The 17,194-nt window shown below is 40.4% G+C and overlaps 1 protein-coding gene across 5 annotated transcripts in view; it reads left to right on the top strand.

Annotated features, from left to right (window-relative positions):
* Positions 1-17,194, top strand: part of MYZAP (myocardial zonula adherens protein) — a 70,637-nt gene that overhangs the window by 33,072 nt on the left and 20,371 nt on the right. For all 5 annotated transcript variants that reach the window (XM_055808507.1, XM_055808484.1, XM_055808497.1 and 2 more), the window contains 4 exons: positions 1,421-1,546; positions 2,444-2,572; positions 7,083-7,168; positions 9,856-9,961. In XM_055808507.1, the coding sequence (XP_055664482.1) occupies positions 1,421-1,546; positions 2,444-2,572; positions 7,083-7,168; positions 9,856-9,961 (447 nt within the window). The remainder of the gene's footprint in view (positions 1-1,420; positions 1,547-2,443; positions 2,573-7,082; positions 7,169-9,855; positions 9,962-17,194) is intronic.

Raw genomic sequence — 17,194 nt, 5'->3', positions numbered from 1 at the left:
GTCTACCTTTTGATGCTTGTTTTTACTCTCCTGATTGCTCATAATGAAGCAATAAGCAAAGGAATGGTGGAGAGACAGTGCCAGAGATCGTACTGCAGTTAGTACATCGAAGGACTCTGGGTTGTTGGCTTTTTCTGAATGATACGATTCTTTCAGGCTTCCTGAAATGTGGAAGGTTTTGAGTTGTACTGAAACATAATTTAACTCCACGCTCTCTCACAAAGTGCAGGTTACTACCCCTGCCCCAGCGCTGGGCTAGTTGAGGTGCCAAAGGGGGTAACTGAGGTACAGGTGGAGTTCGTCAGAGCTGTCACTTTTCAAAGGATTAAATACATTGTTTTATCCTATAGGGTAGTAAACCAGCTTGTTCCTACCATGCAAAATAAACACAAAGGTTTAAAAAAATCTTTCAGTCCTTGAAATTAAAAAAAAACAACCCAACAAACAAACCCAAAACTTTAATCATCAGAACCAAGTATTTTGTAGCTGGGTAAACTACAGTGATCAGCAGGGAACACTTCATTCTTCTCCCAGATGACAGTGTATTCTTCCTCTTCCTGACGTTTTTGTAGCACCCACAGCATTTCACTATAACCTTGTCTGATCTGTAGCATCTCTAGTGAAGAGCTAAATCCTGGACTAGCTTTTTTACTTCACTTTTATTGCAGTTTACAGAGTAGATGTGTTTAAGCTGTGAATATCCTATCTGGTGCTCCATCACGGAGGGTGTAGTTCAGTCAGTGTTTTGAGCCAACAGAAGGGGGAAATCCTGTCTCTGAATTACCATTCCTGCCCTCTTCCCTATAGCACTGGTAACGTTTCTGGTCCTATGGCTAAAAATGGACCCTTCCACACCCCTGAGAATACTAATTCTAAGTGTGATTGTTTCCTGATCTGCTTTGCTCCATGGTCACCCCAGTTCTTGTGCCTACACAAAGAGCAGTATGTGAAAAAGCAAGAGAGGGGAGGGGGGGTTACAGCTCTGTCTTCTAGGTAACAACACGTACTTTGGTCCATCTTAAAGTAAGTATTGCTTTGAGTGCTCATGGTCATTTAGGAACAGGAGTTGGCTAGACCATTTCTACATTATGCTTCTGTAAAATGGCAGGAGACAGTATGTTTTCAATGGGGAAACAAGCCAAATGATATGGAGGCTGATATGGAAGGGCTCTGTAAAGAGGCATAGCCTGGTCTTAGATAATCAACGATCAGTTAAATTCAGACAACAGGAAACGGCAACTTCTTACTGGTAGAGTGTTGTAAATGGTCTTGGTGCAAATGAAAATCTACTTCAGCAGCATCAAATTTATGACAAGGTGAAGCTGAAGTTCAAAGCGTTATTCTAACATTGTGCGAACTGCATTTCTCCTGCTGCCAGCGGTGCTGTGCTGACTGATGGGTCAACTTTTCTCTCTCATAGGTGGAATCATCACAGGAAGCCAATGCTGAAGTAATGAGAGAGATGACAAGAAAACTGTATAGTCAGTATGAGGAAAAAATGCGAGAAGAGGAGCAGAAACATAAAGCTGAGAAAGAAATCCTCCTAGTACGTATAGCCAGTCTGTGAGAGTGGTACTTAGCTTGGGTGGCACCTCCCAGTCATTTACTACTCCAGAGTTGACCTGTGCCTTTCCTCCTGTCTCTGTGATGAGTCATGCCACAGTTACTAAGCTTTCCAAGCTTTTGGGGTTGTAGAGCTAAGAAAAGAATGTGTTCAAATACAGCAGCAGTAATGATAATGTAGATTTCAAAGCCTGAAATGGAGTAAGTTGGGGTTTTTAACTTTTGATTCACAAAAAAAAAAAAAAAGGGAAATATAACATCCAAATTTGGTGATAGTTTAAGAAGTGCAGCGGGAACAACTTCACTGGAGCGAAGTCTTCCTGTCCCCTGGTTTCACTCTACCCCAAAGTAAAATGTTTCTATTAGCAGTTAGACCCTGGTTTCACTCTACCCCAAAGTAAAATGTTTCTATTAGCAGTTAGAAAAATGCAATGACTAACTGCTAAAGATACATAGTGATAAAGATTCCCCAGTCTCTTTCTATTCATATTGTTTTACATATGAGGAAAGTACAAAGCTGAATGTGGCAAACTTTGGTATTTAAAATGCTATCTTCTGCAAAAGCATGTTTTTCTTATGCTGTTATTTCATTACAGCCTCAGAAGGGAAAACAGATATCTAAGAAATAGGTAGAAGCTTTTCTCAGATTTTCATAATGATGTTTTACAAATACCTATGCACTTCAAAATACCCTAAATCTTTTGTTCTATACGGTTCACATTTAGGGTCACAACTCTTCCAGACTTCTGGGCAGGTGTAGTGAAAAACTTTAAGCTCTGCTTAAAAGCTATTAGCTTTTAAGCACTGGCTCTGTGGCCTAAAGAAAAATAAATAAGAATTCCTTGGATGTTAATGTGACTGTAAATATTCATATTTGAAGGAGGAAACAAATCGGCTTCTGAAAGCTATTGAAGAGGCAAATAAAAAGATGCAGATTACAGAAACAAGCATACAGGAAAAAGACCAGAGAATTGGTGAGCTGGACCGGCTGATTGAACGTATGGAAGAGGTATGAGAGTTAGTTGATTGCTGCCTTTAAACTAAATGCAGAAGTGCATGGAGGAAATTTGAAAAAAATTATTATTTTTTTGTCTGCTGCTCAGTACCCGGCTCTGTGACGTACCGCTGCTGTTTGCATCTCAGTTACTGTATCCAGATAAGTAAATGGACCTGGACTACCACAGAGACACTGTCATTAAGTGGTTCTTCTGTCTTTCTAGTGGTCTTTACAGTCAGGGCTGCCTAAGGTGTCAAAATTTATTTAGTAAATTAACCATTATTTTAAAGAAAGACTCTAAAAAGATCATTCAGTCTTCCTTCAGTGTTCAAGGTCTCCTAAGCCTAATGAAGTAGTAATCATAAATGATCCAAAGTCTCTTAGAAATACTGTTGGCAGGTCCATGGAGTGCATGGAACTCTGCCTGGGGATGGATGAGGAGCTGACTGAGAGCTTATGGGTCAGGATTAAAGGGAGGGCAGGGATGGGTGACATTATCGTGGGAGTCACACAGGCCACCCGACCAGGAAGACCGAGCAGATGAGGCCCTCTATAGACAGATATAGGAGCAGCCTCACCCTCAGAAGCCCTGGTCCCCATGGGGGACTTCAACCACCCTGATCTCTGTTGGAGGGACAACAGAGCAGGGCATAAACAGTCCAGGAGCTTCACGGAATGTGCTGATGATCAATTCCTCCTCCAAGTGATAGGCAAACCAAAGAGGAGAGGCGCTGTGCTGGACCTTGTTCTCACCAACAAGGCAGGGCTGGTGAGGAGTGTGAAGTTCAAGGGCACCCTTGGCTGCAGTGACCATGAAATGGTGGAGTTCAAGATCTTTAGGGCAGTGAGGAGGGCACACAGCAAGCTCGCTACCCTGGACTTCAGGACAGCAGACATTGGCCTCTTCAGGGGTCTGCTTGGTAGAGTACCATGGGCTAAAGCCCTGGAAGGAAGAGGTGCCCAAGAAAGCTGGTTAATATTCAAGGATCACGTCCTCCAAGCTGAGGAGCGATGCATCCCAGCGAAGAGGAAGTCAGGCAAAAATGGCAAGAGGCCTGCATAGATGAACAAGGAGCTCCTGGACAAACTCAAACACAAAAAGGAAGCCTACAGAGGATGGAAGCAAGGACAGGCAGCCTGGGAGGAACACAGAGAAGTTGTCTGTGCAGCCAGAGTTAGGAAAGCTAAAGCTCTGACAGAATTAAATCTGGCCAGGGACATAAAGGGCAACATGAAAAGCTTCTATGGGTACGCTGGTGAGAAAAGGAAGACTAGGGAAAATGTGGGCCCTCTCTGGAAGGGAACAGGAGACCTGTTACTTGGGACATGGGGAAGACTGAGGTACTCAATGACTTTTTGCCTCGGTCTTTGCTGGCAAGAGCTCCAGCCACACCGCCCAAGTCACAGAAGGCAAAGGCAGGGACTGGGAGAACGAAGAACTGCCCGCTATAGGAGAAGATAAGGTTCGAGATCATCTAAGGAACCTGGCGGTGCACAAGTCCACGTGACCTGATGAGATGTGCCTGTGGGCCCTGAGGGAACTGGTAGATGAAGTGGCCAAATCACTATCCACCATATTTGAGAAGTCGTGGCAGTCCGATGAAGTTCCCACTGACTGGAAAAGGGGAAACATAACACCCATTTTTAAACAGGGAAATTAGGAAGACCAGGGGAAATACAGGCTGCTCAGTCTCACCTCTGAGCCTGGCAAGATCATGGAGCAGATCCTCCTGGAAACTATGCTGAGGCACATGGGAAATAAGGAGGTTATTGGTGACAGTCAGCATGGCTTCACTAAGAGTAAATCATGCCTGACAATTTTGGTGGCCTTCTATGATGGGATTATGACACTGGTGGATGAAGGAAGAGTGCCTAATGTCATCTACTTGCACTTGTGCAGAGCATTTGACACTGTCCTGCATGACATCCTTGTCTTTAAATTGGAGAGACATGGATCTGATGGATGGGCCACTCAGTGGATAAGGAATTGGCTGGATGGTCACACTCAAAGAGTTTGTCAACAACTCAGTGTCCAAGTGGAGACCAGTGATGAGTGGTGTTCCTCAGGGATCAGCATTGGGAACGGCACTGTTAAACATCTTTGTTGGTAATGTTGGGCATTGGGATTGAGAGCACCCTCAGCAGCTTTGCTGACGACACCAATCTGTGTGGTGTAGCCGACGTCCTGGAAGGCAGGGATGCCATCCCGATGGACCCTGACAGGCTGGAGAGGTGGGCCCGTGCAAACCTCATTAAGTTCAACATGGCCAAGTGCAAGGTCCTGCATGTGGTCCAGGGCAGTCCCAAGCACAAATGCAGGCTGGTCAGGGAATGGATTGAGGGTGGCCCTGAGGAGAAGGACTTGGGCATGTTGGTTGACAAGAAGCAAAACATGACCCAGCAATGTGCACTTGCAGCCCAGAAGGCCAGCCGTATCCTGGGCTCATCAAAAGAAGTGTGACCAGCAGGTCAAAGGAGGTGATTCTGCCCCTCTACTCTGCTCTCATGAGACCTTACTGTGAGGGTGGTGGGACACTGGCCCAGGCTGCCCAGAGCAGCTGTGGGTGCCCCATCCCTGGCCGTGCCCAAGGCCAGGCTGGATGGGGCTGGGGGCAGCCTGGGCTGCTGGGGGGTGTCCCTGCCCGTGGCAGGGGGGTTGAAACTAGGTGGTCTTGAAGGTCCCTTCCAACCTACACCATTCTGTGATTCTAGGATTGATTTAAATGTGGTTTAGTTAGCTAAATAGTAAGGTCTATTTCTATTTATAGTCCTGATTAGAACTGTAACTCCAGATTTTCCCACATGTGGATGAAATGCCATACTTGAAAGCTTCAGACTAAAATGTTTTGAGGGTTTTTTCTGGGCATGTAGGAGCCAGTTAATCTTCCATGCACATATCTATATCTTGTTTACGTTATGGCTCAGGATGTTTTAAGGAGAGAAGAAGAAAGAAAGAAATTTTACTCCCTTTTAATCCAAAACTTAGGTTCTGCCTTCCTGCTAGCTTTAAAAAAACTTAATTATTCCTCTCCCTGGCTAATTAGTCCCTACCAAACTGTAATTGAGAGCAGGTTTCTGATAATTTACCTCTAAAGATCTGAAAGCAGAAATGCTTTGAGACATTTACCTCTTGCGACACTGGCACCACTACTGTAAAACTAGTTGTAGCAGTTTTTGCATTGCTTCTTTTTATTTCCTGCTTTTCCTTCTCTTTTAAGGGCTTTTCTCCAGGGCAAAACTCAGACTAGTAGTCAAATGATTATTATTTTAATGTATTGTTAAACCTAAGAGTATCATAGTACCTCTCCTTGCATAGTACACTGCATCAGAATCACATTTGTTGAACCTTTTCAGCTATTTGAAAAAGCTTTACGTCTTCTGTCTCAAACAGTTACAGTGAAGTTTCCTCTTCGTTTTCTGGTATCAATCGCTTAACTGAGAATGAATGTTGTTGTTTAGTCCTTTAGACTGAATAGTGTCACTCTAAATGGTGTAAGAGCAGCCCCTGCAAAAGACCAGTGCTCTTGGATGTACTTTGGCATTTCTCATTTCATTCCATAGCAGACATTATCTTTAAAGATCTGTGTCTTGCTATCTAAAATACAGAAGCAGAGAGCATTCTAGTAAGTAGAGGGAATATGAGCTTCTGTTCTTACAAGTGAAGTGTTTTTTCACCAACTTTAGTTTAGTATAGTAAATATTTGTTGCTGAGAAGTAGATTTTTATAAGCCAGTCTTGTTGGCTTTACTGGTTAGTCTGGTGTGCATTTGTATTGTGCCCTTTTTGTCTAATGCTTCCAAATGTATTATTAGAATTAGTGATTACACTGAGAAATCATTCAGCTTAATGGAGCTACTAAAGGGGCAGATTAACTTCATCTGGGCTTCAGCCTACAATTTGTAAGTATTATGCAGTGAATAAAGGATTGCAGTATAGTTAAGTACAGATGAGTTTCTTCACATTGGTTATTTAATTTGCTCTTTTTTCTGGCTGATACTTGTAGAGTAAAAGTCAACGCCTCTTAAATTCCCATTAAAGTGGATAGCAGACTCTTCTGTTAATTTGTGATGACTCAGTCCCCAAGACCTCATATATCTTCACGAGCACTGTGCTGGTGGACACCCAAAAAATAAACAGGAATATTCTGGGGAAGAAAACAGAGCAATATGTTTTATCTCAGTCTTGGACTGAGAGATTTTTTGAAGGGATAACATGGAAAATTTGACATTTATGTAGTTAAAGATTGTGATGATTCATCTTTCCATTAAAAAAATTCAGTTTCAAGTACCATACATCTTCAAATAGGAAATGGAAAAACTCTGGTCTTATTTCCATGCATAGCTGGGGATTTGATTATATTATTATGCATTCCGTGCTTCTTGGCTATAGGAAATGTGTGAATTTTGTTTAATCAGTTTCTATTTTAATTTCACAAATTATCTTCTGAATTGCAATGAAATACGCTTTGTGAAGCCATTACATTTTGACACATGGAGAACTGAGGATAACATTTTTTGTTTAGGAACGTCACCAGCTGCAAAAACAGCTTGAACTAAATGAAATACAAATATCTGGAGCAAAATCTGAAAACAACTCTGACAGTGAAAGGTGAGATACTTCTTATCTTTGTAACTTCCAGTATTGCTATAGGGGTTTGTTTGTTTTGGAAGACACCTGAATTTTACTTTTTCTAATTTTAAAACTGCAGTCTGGTAGGGATTGCCCATCTGAATGTTAGTTTATGTACATACAAAATATCAAGAGGATTAATTTTTGCAACAAAACCCACTTTCACGCATCTTTCTTGAAAAGTTGTTTGCAAGCATGCAGAAGACATTTTAAATGGAGCAAACTGTGACGTATTTGTGGATTGCATCTTTCTTAAAGCTGCATTCCCAAATTCAGCACAATATGATTCCGACTATGAATACGTAGAAGAGAAAACATTCTGTACCCTGTATTAAGCTGTAGGACATCCCTTTTGAAAAGGTGAACTCTTCAAGAGAGCAAGAGTTTTGCATGTAACTGCCAGAGGTGTCTTTTTTTTTTATAAACGAGGGAAAGCAGGGAATATGTTTGAGGCTTGGATGGGCAGGTCTACACGTGGTGAACATTAACATACACACATGAGCAAAATGAAGGTGTGGAAGAAATCTGTCATGTAGCATTACAGTGCAGAAATAAGCTATAAAGTTATATGGGGAAAGCGAGGATGATGTTATTGGCAGTGAGACCTCTGTGAATGGTTGTTCTTGAAAGCAAGAGGCTTAGAAGAGAGACCTAGTGGTGTGGTGGTACCTGGATGTGCTGTTTCTGCCCACAGGTGGCATGTGCATCCCCTACTGCTTCTTTGAGACTGACAGAGCACCATGACCAGGCAAAAGAGCTTCAAGCAAAGGCAGAGGCAAAGTTTCAACAGAAACCTATCCAGCATTGAAATAGCGTAACTGCCACTGGAGTGAAAATTGCATCCGCCACTCAAAGGTTTATATGACACTACTTGAGTGGGTAAAGATGAATTACAAGCAGAGACTGAATAATTTTACTTGATTACTACCGACATCTCTGTGGCAACCAGAAATTCAGTTTTAAGGTTTTAGCATCCTACTGTTCTATAGGAAGCATAAACATAAAAGGACGTCCCACCAAGAGCATCTCACTGTCTAGTTGTATTGGTCTGTGACCAGCTTATCCAGTTTCAGGGTAATAATGGCTTTTCACAGCAGCCTCTTAAAATAGTAATTTAAAGTGAACAGATGTCACATACAACATAGAATATGGAAATGAAAGATAATTGCTTTCTTCCTTTACCTCTGTATAACATCCTCTTCTGGCTTCAGCGAATCCTGTCCTGTTCTCTCATCATGAAAAGTTATGCTGCACTAACAAGGGTAAAGGCAGTGTTCAGACAGGAGTTTGTGCAATGCAAACAACATACAGTTGCAATCTATGCAATGCAAGCAATGAATCTGTGTCAGATGCTGAAGTCTGTTAAGTTCTCTTTACCTGTCTGTACCCAACCAGACACTTGACATCGACTCAAGGAAGGACTTCTGTTCCATTGCCATATCATTATCAGTGCTTAAAATTCTGAATCTTTCAGTGAGACCAAATATGTGTTGCAACTGTAATCAAAATGTAAATGGAGGTTTGTGCGACCTTAATATGCAGGATTGAAAAACCTGCAGCAGTGCCTTGATTTTTTTGAGTCCTTGTCAAAGTGCTGCAGTTACAGTTCTGTAGAGTACTTCACTGTTAATTGAGACTCTTTCTGGGGGGAAACAGCATACAATTCAGTCATTCATTGGAATCATGTCATGCAGTTTGCCATCTGCTGCTTTGCCTGAGAATGGTTGTTCTATTTGCAGCTTCAACAGTTTCTTCTGCTGTGCACAGACCAAAATGGAAAAAAGCCTTTTTGTTTTTGATTCCCCTCCTCCACTTCTCAAATTTTGTCCAGTCCTGAATCTAGGAGTACAGAAGTTTATTTTGTAAGCAAGCGATTGCCTTCTCTGAAGAATTTCAAGAATTCAGATAAAAATGGAGGTTCCCATGGCCAACATGCCAAAAACTTATTAAAAAGCTTCCCTCCTGTTTCTTTGCCTATTCTAAAAGTACTTTTCTGGCAAGCTGCCAAACCAACTTGTGGCAGGAGTTTTGTGGGTGTTCAGTCTCTGTGTTAAACAGATTTGAAGGAACGCACAATCTATCTCATGAGTCATACGTACAAACTTAAAACATCCGCAACAATTCCTGCTGACTGTTGATGAGTTAATACTACTCTAGTTAGTGTCCTGCTACTGTTGGCAACTATGCCAAAACCTTCACTCAAGGCTTCCCTGTAGTAGGAGAGCTTTGAAAAGGATACCAGCAGATGTGCTTCCTGGCTTTTATTTAGTATATATTTCCCAAAAGTTTGCAGGTGGTAATAAATCAGGATGTGTCTTTCTGATGATAAAGATCTAGTTGTCTGAATGCCATTCACTTCAAGGAAAACCAGACATCTTAAGGAGATGAGCTTTATCACATTGTTTAGTTGTCAGCACTTCAGACTCTGAGTAAGCATGCCAGTATGCCAGACAAAGGTGAGTTAACTTGGGTGGAGACAGCCGCTTTGACTAAAAGACTGCTATTAAAATGTACTTTGGACAAACTGACATCTGTCAGTGGAATTTGACTTACCTACCTCTTGACCCAGTCTTCCTGATTTGTGGTAGGATTGTGGGAGTTGTTCTTGTTTGGCTTATAGTGCATAGCTCCCCGCTTACCTGCTTCATTCTTCCATGTTTTGCTAGGTCACAGCATTTGGAGGAGGTAGCAGCCAGCCTAAGAGAGCGAATCAAACATCTGGATGATATGGTGCACTGCCAACAGAAGAAAGTCAAGCATATGGTTGAGGAGGTGAGATCTAGTAAAACAATTCCGAGTCTTTTGGGAACACTCATTCTTTTAGTGCATAATCCAAAGAGACCTCTGCTCTGTGTGCAAGTTCCTTATGCCACCCTAGTTATAAACGCAACGGAGGATGAGTTAAGCATCTGGAGCTAGTGAAGCAGAAAGACTAGGTGAAAGCAGTTTACTGTGACAATCTTCAGGCTGACACTAATTCTGGGACTCTTGGTGGTAGTCCAGGAAATCCAACATAGAACTCACAACTTAATTTGAAGCATTTAGAAGGTAACTGCAGAAACAGTGCAGACTAGTTACTGTGGGTCTCCTTTCTGTACAGAAGTGGAAGGCAAAACCTGCCTTTTTGTGTTTGGTTTGTTTTTTTTTTTTTTTTTTTTAAATGTTGTTCCTCATGGGAACAGGCAGGCAAACACAGTTTTTCACTGCTCATCACCTTGCTTTTTACCTTGGTCTTGGGACATCATCTTAGCTGATACAATTTCCTTTGAAATTTTAAGTGGCTTTCTGCTGGAAAGCTGCAAGTTACAGACCACCTATGTGCCAAGAATCTGTCTGTGATTGCAGACATTTCTGTTTCTCCAAGTGGATGAAAGCATGACAAGGGAAATAGGTAAACTAAGTTTAAATCTGAACTTTATAAAGCAGACAGCACTATTGCATGAGTTGCTATTGCACAGAGAATAGGCATTCATGAAATATCTTTTATTTGTATTTGGACATCACACATTCACAAAATCAATGTTTGCAAACCATTCTAACCTAAAGCATGCTTTCTGCATACCCAATGTGGTGTTGTAGGATTTCTGATTAGACATGGAGTTTTTCCATTTTTATCAAACCGGTATTTTTATAAATATATATGTATATCCTATATTTATAAAGATATATACATTTATTTACCTGTATCTGTTTTGTTTTATAAGATCCTAATGAGTCCTACTGTATGATGAAATGTGTGATACTAAGTGTCTTTTACACAGAGGGATGCAAAAGTATCTACCTCTTTGCATTAAAGTTCTCCTGTCTTTTTATATACATACATATATATATATATATATATATATACACACACACACATATACCAGAAGACTGGTATAAAGTCCTGAGGTTTTGTTGCTAGTTCAGCTTGCCATTTTCACTATTTTCAATCATCATAGGAGGTGCTCTAAAAACGAGCTAAAAATCTTTATGCCATGGTATTCTGTTAAGGAAAACTCAATCTAATAATCCACTCCATCTAATTAATGAAGTATGGGAACTATGATTTAATCTGATTGGTATCTCTGTAAGCCAATCATCATATTATGAGCTTTTTTTAATTTCTAACCAAAATTTCTCAAAGACTTGTAGTCACTTTGTGATACATGTGGTAAACCAGTTGATTCTAGTAATACATGAGGATGGTGGCCTGAACTTTGCCCTTTATTATGAAATATATTTTAAAAACTGCTTCATGTAACTTGACCTCTAGCAGGCTGCACTGGTCTAACAGATATGTCCAGTTCCATGGGATTTTATAGTAAAAACGTGTATAAATCTTGGGCCAATGACTGTTATTTCATAAATATTGGGTTTAATGAGTGTATTTAGCTTGCAGATCCCTTGTAATGTATCTCTGCTGATGCTTTCATATACACAGAAAGCCCTTCTAGATCTTTCAATTATCCTATTTCACAAGTAGAATATCTTAGCTGTCAAATATGTCTGCTTTTAATTGATGTCTGACTACCTGCTTTTCAAAATCAATTAAATTTCCGTACAAATCCTTGACTGCCAAGTAGCCATAGAGAATATATTTTTGCTTTCTCTTTTAGTCCTTCTCTGTGTTAGTTTTTCTTTGAATTCAGTTTCCTTGAGAACTATATGAACACCTGTAGCTCACTAGTGAAAATACAGATGTAGCTAACTAAAGACTCCTGCAACAGAGGTTTCATCAAGTCAGATGGACCAAATACATTAGGCACTTCGTGTTTTTTTTTTTTTTTAATTTCATGCTATCCATGGTTTGTGTTCATACTGTGTTTGAGGAAATATCTGTGATATAGTTGGCATACGCTATTTTAAACTGGACTCTTTAATTAAAGGCCTAAAAATAGCAGCTTTAATAGTACAGAGAGGAGTAGCTATTCACCGTGGGGGAAAATGAAAAGCATTGCAGATGAGTATGCCCTGAGCAAGCCACCCATGTGGTATTTTTCATAATTTTGTGCTCTACTCTACATAAATATTAGAAAAGTATTCTTAGGCTCACTTTAAGTAATACTAACCATGCTGTAGGAGCTGAGAAATGGGCAATAAGAATACTTCTTAAAAGGTAGGCTGTTGAAAAGGAATGCTATCTCAAGAGTCTGTTCTGAAGCTAAATTAAAAACTAGTAAGCAGAAGCACTAAATGTACTTTCTAGAGTAAACAGGGAAGATTTTGTAATTGTGCTACTATTTAAGTCCCAGAAAATGTGTTCATCATATTTGGATGCACATCCTCTCTACATTAAATTTGACTGAATGCAGAATGTATGGCTAGGAATCTCTAGAAACGTGTCATGAAAACCTGCCATGTTTCTTGTTATTGCAATACTTTCATGGCTGGTATCTGTAACATAACATTACATCTTAGGGAATGTGAGGGTATTATAATGACAAATAACTTGCATTTAAATATTATAAGTGAGAAAGAAAGAATGATCAAAGCGGCTAGAAAGCTTGCTTTCTGAAATGCTTAGCTTCTCTGTTGCCTCAGAACAGACTGACGACAGGCTAACCTTGGAAACTCAGAAAAGAAGTGGAAAGTAAATAAATAGTCAAAATTATCAGCAGTGCTTTTGTTAGATGCTGAAACAGCTGCTGTATGAGCTAGGTGAGAATGGGCTAAGCCTGCTTCATTACAGGATGAGCTTTATTTAGTATTAATCTTGGTATATTTGGACAGAGATCTGAAGTATAAATGAGAGGTTTATTCTTTCAGTGTAAACCACAGTGGTTTATGCTGTTATCGCCAATTTGGACAAAGCGTAGCTACAGAAATGAACATTATTTCAGAGGAGTGCTGAGCAAACAAGATACACTGCTTCAAACCGGTATAGAGAACTGTCAAAACTGAGCAGGTACTGAGATGAATCTGCTGGCTGAAAAATCACTAAATAGATTGCTTTTCAGGCCTTTTTAGGGAAAGATGGTGGATCATTTGCAAGTGACAGATGCAGGGCATTCTGTGAAAGAACAGCAAGCAGTCATGAGGAAGTGAAAGAGAAGCTTTACAGTGGAGTTTGTGATGCAATAGGCAGCTCTAACACCTCTGGTGCTCTTCTGATGGCATTTAAAAATGTGTTAGGAGGCTGTGCTTGGTCCTAATCTAGGCATGCATGAAAGGGGATGCTAGCAGAGAAGCCCCAAATGTAGGAAGCCATGGAGGAAAAGAGTATTAAAGCCTTCCTCTTCATAGGACCCATCTTGTTGGTACCAAATGCAGTAGACATGTGGAACTGAGCCCAGGCAAAGGACAATCACAGTTCAATATGCTTACCCTCCTTAGCAAAGAAATCATTTGCTTCTCATATTTTTTCTCTGGAAAGAAATGCTTCCATCTTAGGCATTAGTAGAACCTTTTTCAACTTGACCTAGTCAGACCAGTCATAAATTAAGCAGGAGCATGGAAAATAACTTGCAGAAGAAAATAAATGGAAGAAATAAAATTGGAAGTTTGCTGGAGTTGGTGACCTTCAACATCTCTCTGTGTCAGATCCCATGCAAACTCGTTTTTCAGCCTCGTAGGGATTCTCTGCTGTGAGAGCCAAGATCGCAGCCCATTAGAGCACCAGCGGAGCAGAAAGTTACCCTGCGTAGTCTTAGAGCCTCATGTTCTCATTAGAGAGAGACTGCAGATGATTTAAGATTTTAAGATGATTTAAGGCTGACAGATTTATTTGTTAACTTGTTTGTTAAATAAATCTATTTGTTCCCAGCTTAGTGCAGTACGTTTTACATGAAGTGCTGGCAGCTGGAAGTGCAGGACCTGCCTTTGGCAAGTGTGTAGAAACCCATTTGTACTTAGCAGACTTTCAAAAAAATGAAGAGACAGATGGCCATAGTGGGTCATCCAGAGCTCAGTGGTGAAATCAGTGAACATTAATAATGGTAGACTCAATTAGCTGCCTTTTTTTTTTTTTTTTTTTTTTTTTAACCCCTTGCCTCTGTAGCCATCTTAAGGTATGGCTGGGCAGGGAGAGACTTTCAAAGACAATCCAGGAAAACCCCAGTTCCATCAGAGGAAGAATTTGCAGGGAGACTTACAGTGTGAAAGGTGGAATCATGCAAACTTCAGGCCCTTGCATTAAGGAGTTTCCACTGCAGAGGTGGAGTTGGGCAGGCAGATGCAGGCACAGAGGCACTATGGAAGGGCATGGGAAGCTGCTACCACATTGTTTCTTTCAGGGTTAAAATTTCTGTTGTTCTGTAAGAGGATGAAAGCTTGTCTTTGAGTTATCTATTTGAGATGGTCTATCAGTTCATCCTGTCTGTGCCAGTGTGGGAGATGGGAGAGAGCTTATCGTAAGATAAAGCTGAAAGTCTTCAAATGAAATACAAAACATTGATTTTAAATCAGCCACAAAAGTATTTCCTGGTTTTATTTCAATTTCAAACCTCAAGAGATTGAAGAGAGCTTTAGTTTTGGAATTTGTGCAATTGACATTGAAATGGATTGCAGGTTCATGGTGCAATAAGCTCATTTTATATGTAATATTGTTTCATTGTTGAGAAGCAGGAGAGGGAAGGAAATAAGCATTTGTGTTTGGTAAGCAAGACAAGTGGGTTGATGCAGATATAGGGAGCTGTTCTGAAGGGGACTGAGAAGAGAAAACAATATTTGATTCCGTGCCAAGAAATTATCTACAGAACTCAGATTTCACATGAGATTCCCCTAACTGCTGAATTGAACTGTCTCTAGGTCATGGCCCATGAGCTGTTCTCCAGCTTTAGTCTCAGATTCGTTGGATAATAAATGGTGACCAAAGACCAGGGAGAAGCTGTATCCTGTTCTATTGTGGAAGATGCTTGCATGAAAGGACAAAGTGCTAATGAGCAAATGATATCCCAAATACAGAAGATACATTGTATCGCACAACTGGGGAATAAAGAAGAAATTTTCCCACCAAAGACTTAATAACCAGCTGAAACCTTCTATATCAAGATACTGCAACTCCAGATACGTAGCAAAATATCCTAGTTTTAATATGGAACTACAGTTTCAATTTTAGGTCAAATAAAAGAAGCTACACAGAAGCATAGAGGATGAGAAGATGGAATTACCAGCCACAAAAGATGCCAAATTTTTATTAACCAAAATCTGCATGGCACAGTAAAAATGAAACAACAACGACAAAACACACAACAGCAAATGTAGAAAGAGAAACCTACCATGGGAGCTTGGAGGAAGAAGACAAATGACAGAATATAAATAACTCACTGCCCCCCCCAGTTCAAGTGTTTGGCATGCCTCAGTGGACTTGAGCAATGCTTATCTATTGGCAGAAGTAGAACCACTTCTGGTGTTTGGTTAGAGTGTTTATACATGCAGAGCATTAGCTCTTTCAGCTGGGAATTGCCTGGCCAAGTCATTAATTAAAAAACTTGCACATTACTAAGGTAGCTCTTAATAAGGTGGGTTGAACTGTTCAGACAATGTGCCGATGTTTGTAACTCAATTAGGACACCTGGGCCCTGTGGGCTCACTTTAGCAATAGATGTACATCTAAGACTGCTGTAATGTGTTCATACAGCTCGTTAGTTTAGGAAGGTCTCTAAGTTAGTGCATTAACTTAAATCAATCAGTTGTCACTTTTTCCTTAAATACAGTATCTGTTTTAAAGTGGAACAAATATTGAAGGGTCACTCAAGTGATTTAAGGAGGATTAAAAGGCAAAGGTGCTCGTTCTTATTTCCTGTACTATGTTCCCTGGAACAATTTCAATTCTCTTTTCTAGCCTCTGATAAATACCACTTCAGGTCCAGTGAAATATTGGACTGAGTAAAATCTTGTTCTCCTTGTACAGCAATTACCTCTGGGAGTTCAGACTGATGTTGCAATGTCTTGTCTGTCTTGTCTTGTATCATATAGTATGTGTTTGTCCCGTGTTTAGTCATATTTATGACTGGTTTGTTCATGTCTCAGTATCAGTGTTACAGATGCCCAGTCCATGAATGGTAGGTGGATAAGGAAAACACACGGTACTTGAATAATATATAATACATAAATATATTAACAGTGTCATGTCCTGATAAATATTTTAAACTAATGGATGATAATATCAAGTAGTAAATATTGACTGAACTTACCTAACAGCTGGATCTCTTCCAGTCCAATAGATGCCTGTATATTTCAAGCCTCCAGAACTGTGTCTGAGTACACAGAATAAAATAATTTGCTATTTCATACTTTCTTTATAAAACCTGTACAGTTGGACAAACCTTAATTTTCTTTTAAGATGCTTTTTCCTTCTGCTTTAACTGCTTTGTAATTCTGTTGACTTCCCTTCTAATACCACTACTTGCATCTCCAGCATTTCTTTAGAGAATCCTTTAGGTTTCTTGCAGTTCTCCTCTTGACTGTTGTTAGGTGTTCCATCTATGAGACCGATTTAACGCTGTTGACTCATACCTCTAGCTTTCCATCTTACTGAAGCAAAGTTTAGTTGCTTGGTGGAGCAAGAGAAATGCAGAAGTGCAGTACTTGCTAGTGAGTATTTACACAGTCCATTCAAGTAGCGTAGCAATTTTGTTTGGTATTTGAGGAGATGTACTGGAGACTCTGTAAGGTGCAGCAAAGAAAAAGAAACAGATCTTCATTGATGGGATGGGGCAGAAGAACTGAATTTTCTGGGAGTTCCCACAAGATAAGGTGATAAAGTCAAGGTTGAGGAATTTTGAAAGAAATGACCTTAAGGTTTCGGAAAGGGGCAAAAACATAAGAAATGTTACCTGCAATAGGACTGAATCAAGAAGGAGAGAGCTTGAAAAGAATGCTGCAGCCATATTAATCCTGAGCCAGTGGATAAATTCAGGATGGTTCGCATTGCACAGGGGGCCTTATGTGGTGATTCAGATAATTAGAAATTGAAGTGGGTTTGTGAAATGCAAGCTGCACACCCAACAGTCTGCAGGGAACTTCACGGCTCCTGCCACGATGTGGAGAGATCAGGTGCCCTTCCTGTGCCTGCCAGCCAAACGC

The sequence above is a fragment of the Falco peregrinus genome, chromosome 1 (assembly GCF_023634155.1).
Source record: "Falco peregrinus isolate bFalPer1 chromosome 1, bFalPer1.pri, whole genome shotgun sequence".
Taxonomy (NCBI): Eukaryota; Metazoa; Chordata; class Aves; order Falconiformes; family Falconidae; genus Falco; species Falco peregrinus.
Note: the sequence above shows the minus strand (reverse complement) of the source record. Positions and strands in the feature narration are given on the sequence as shown.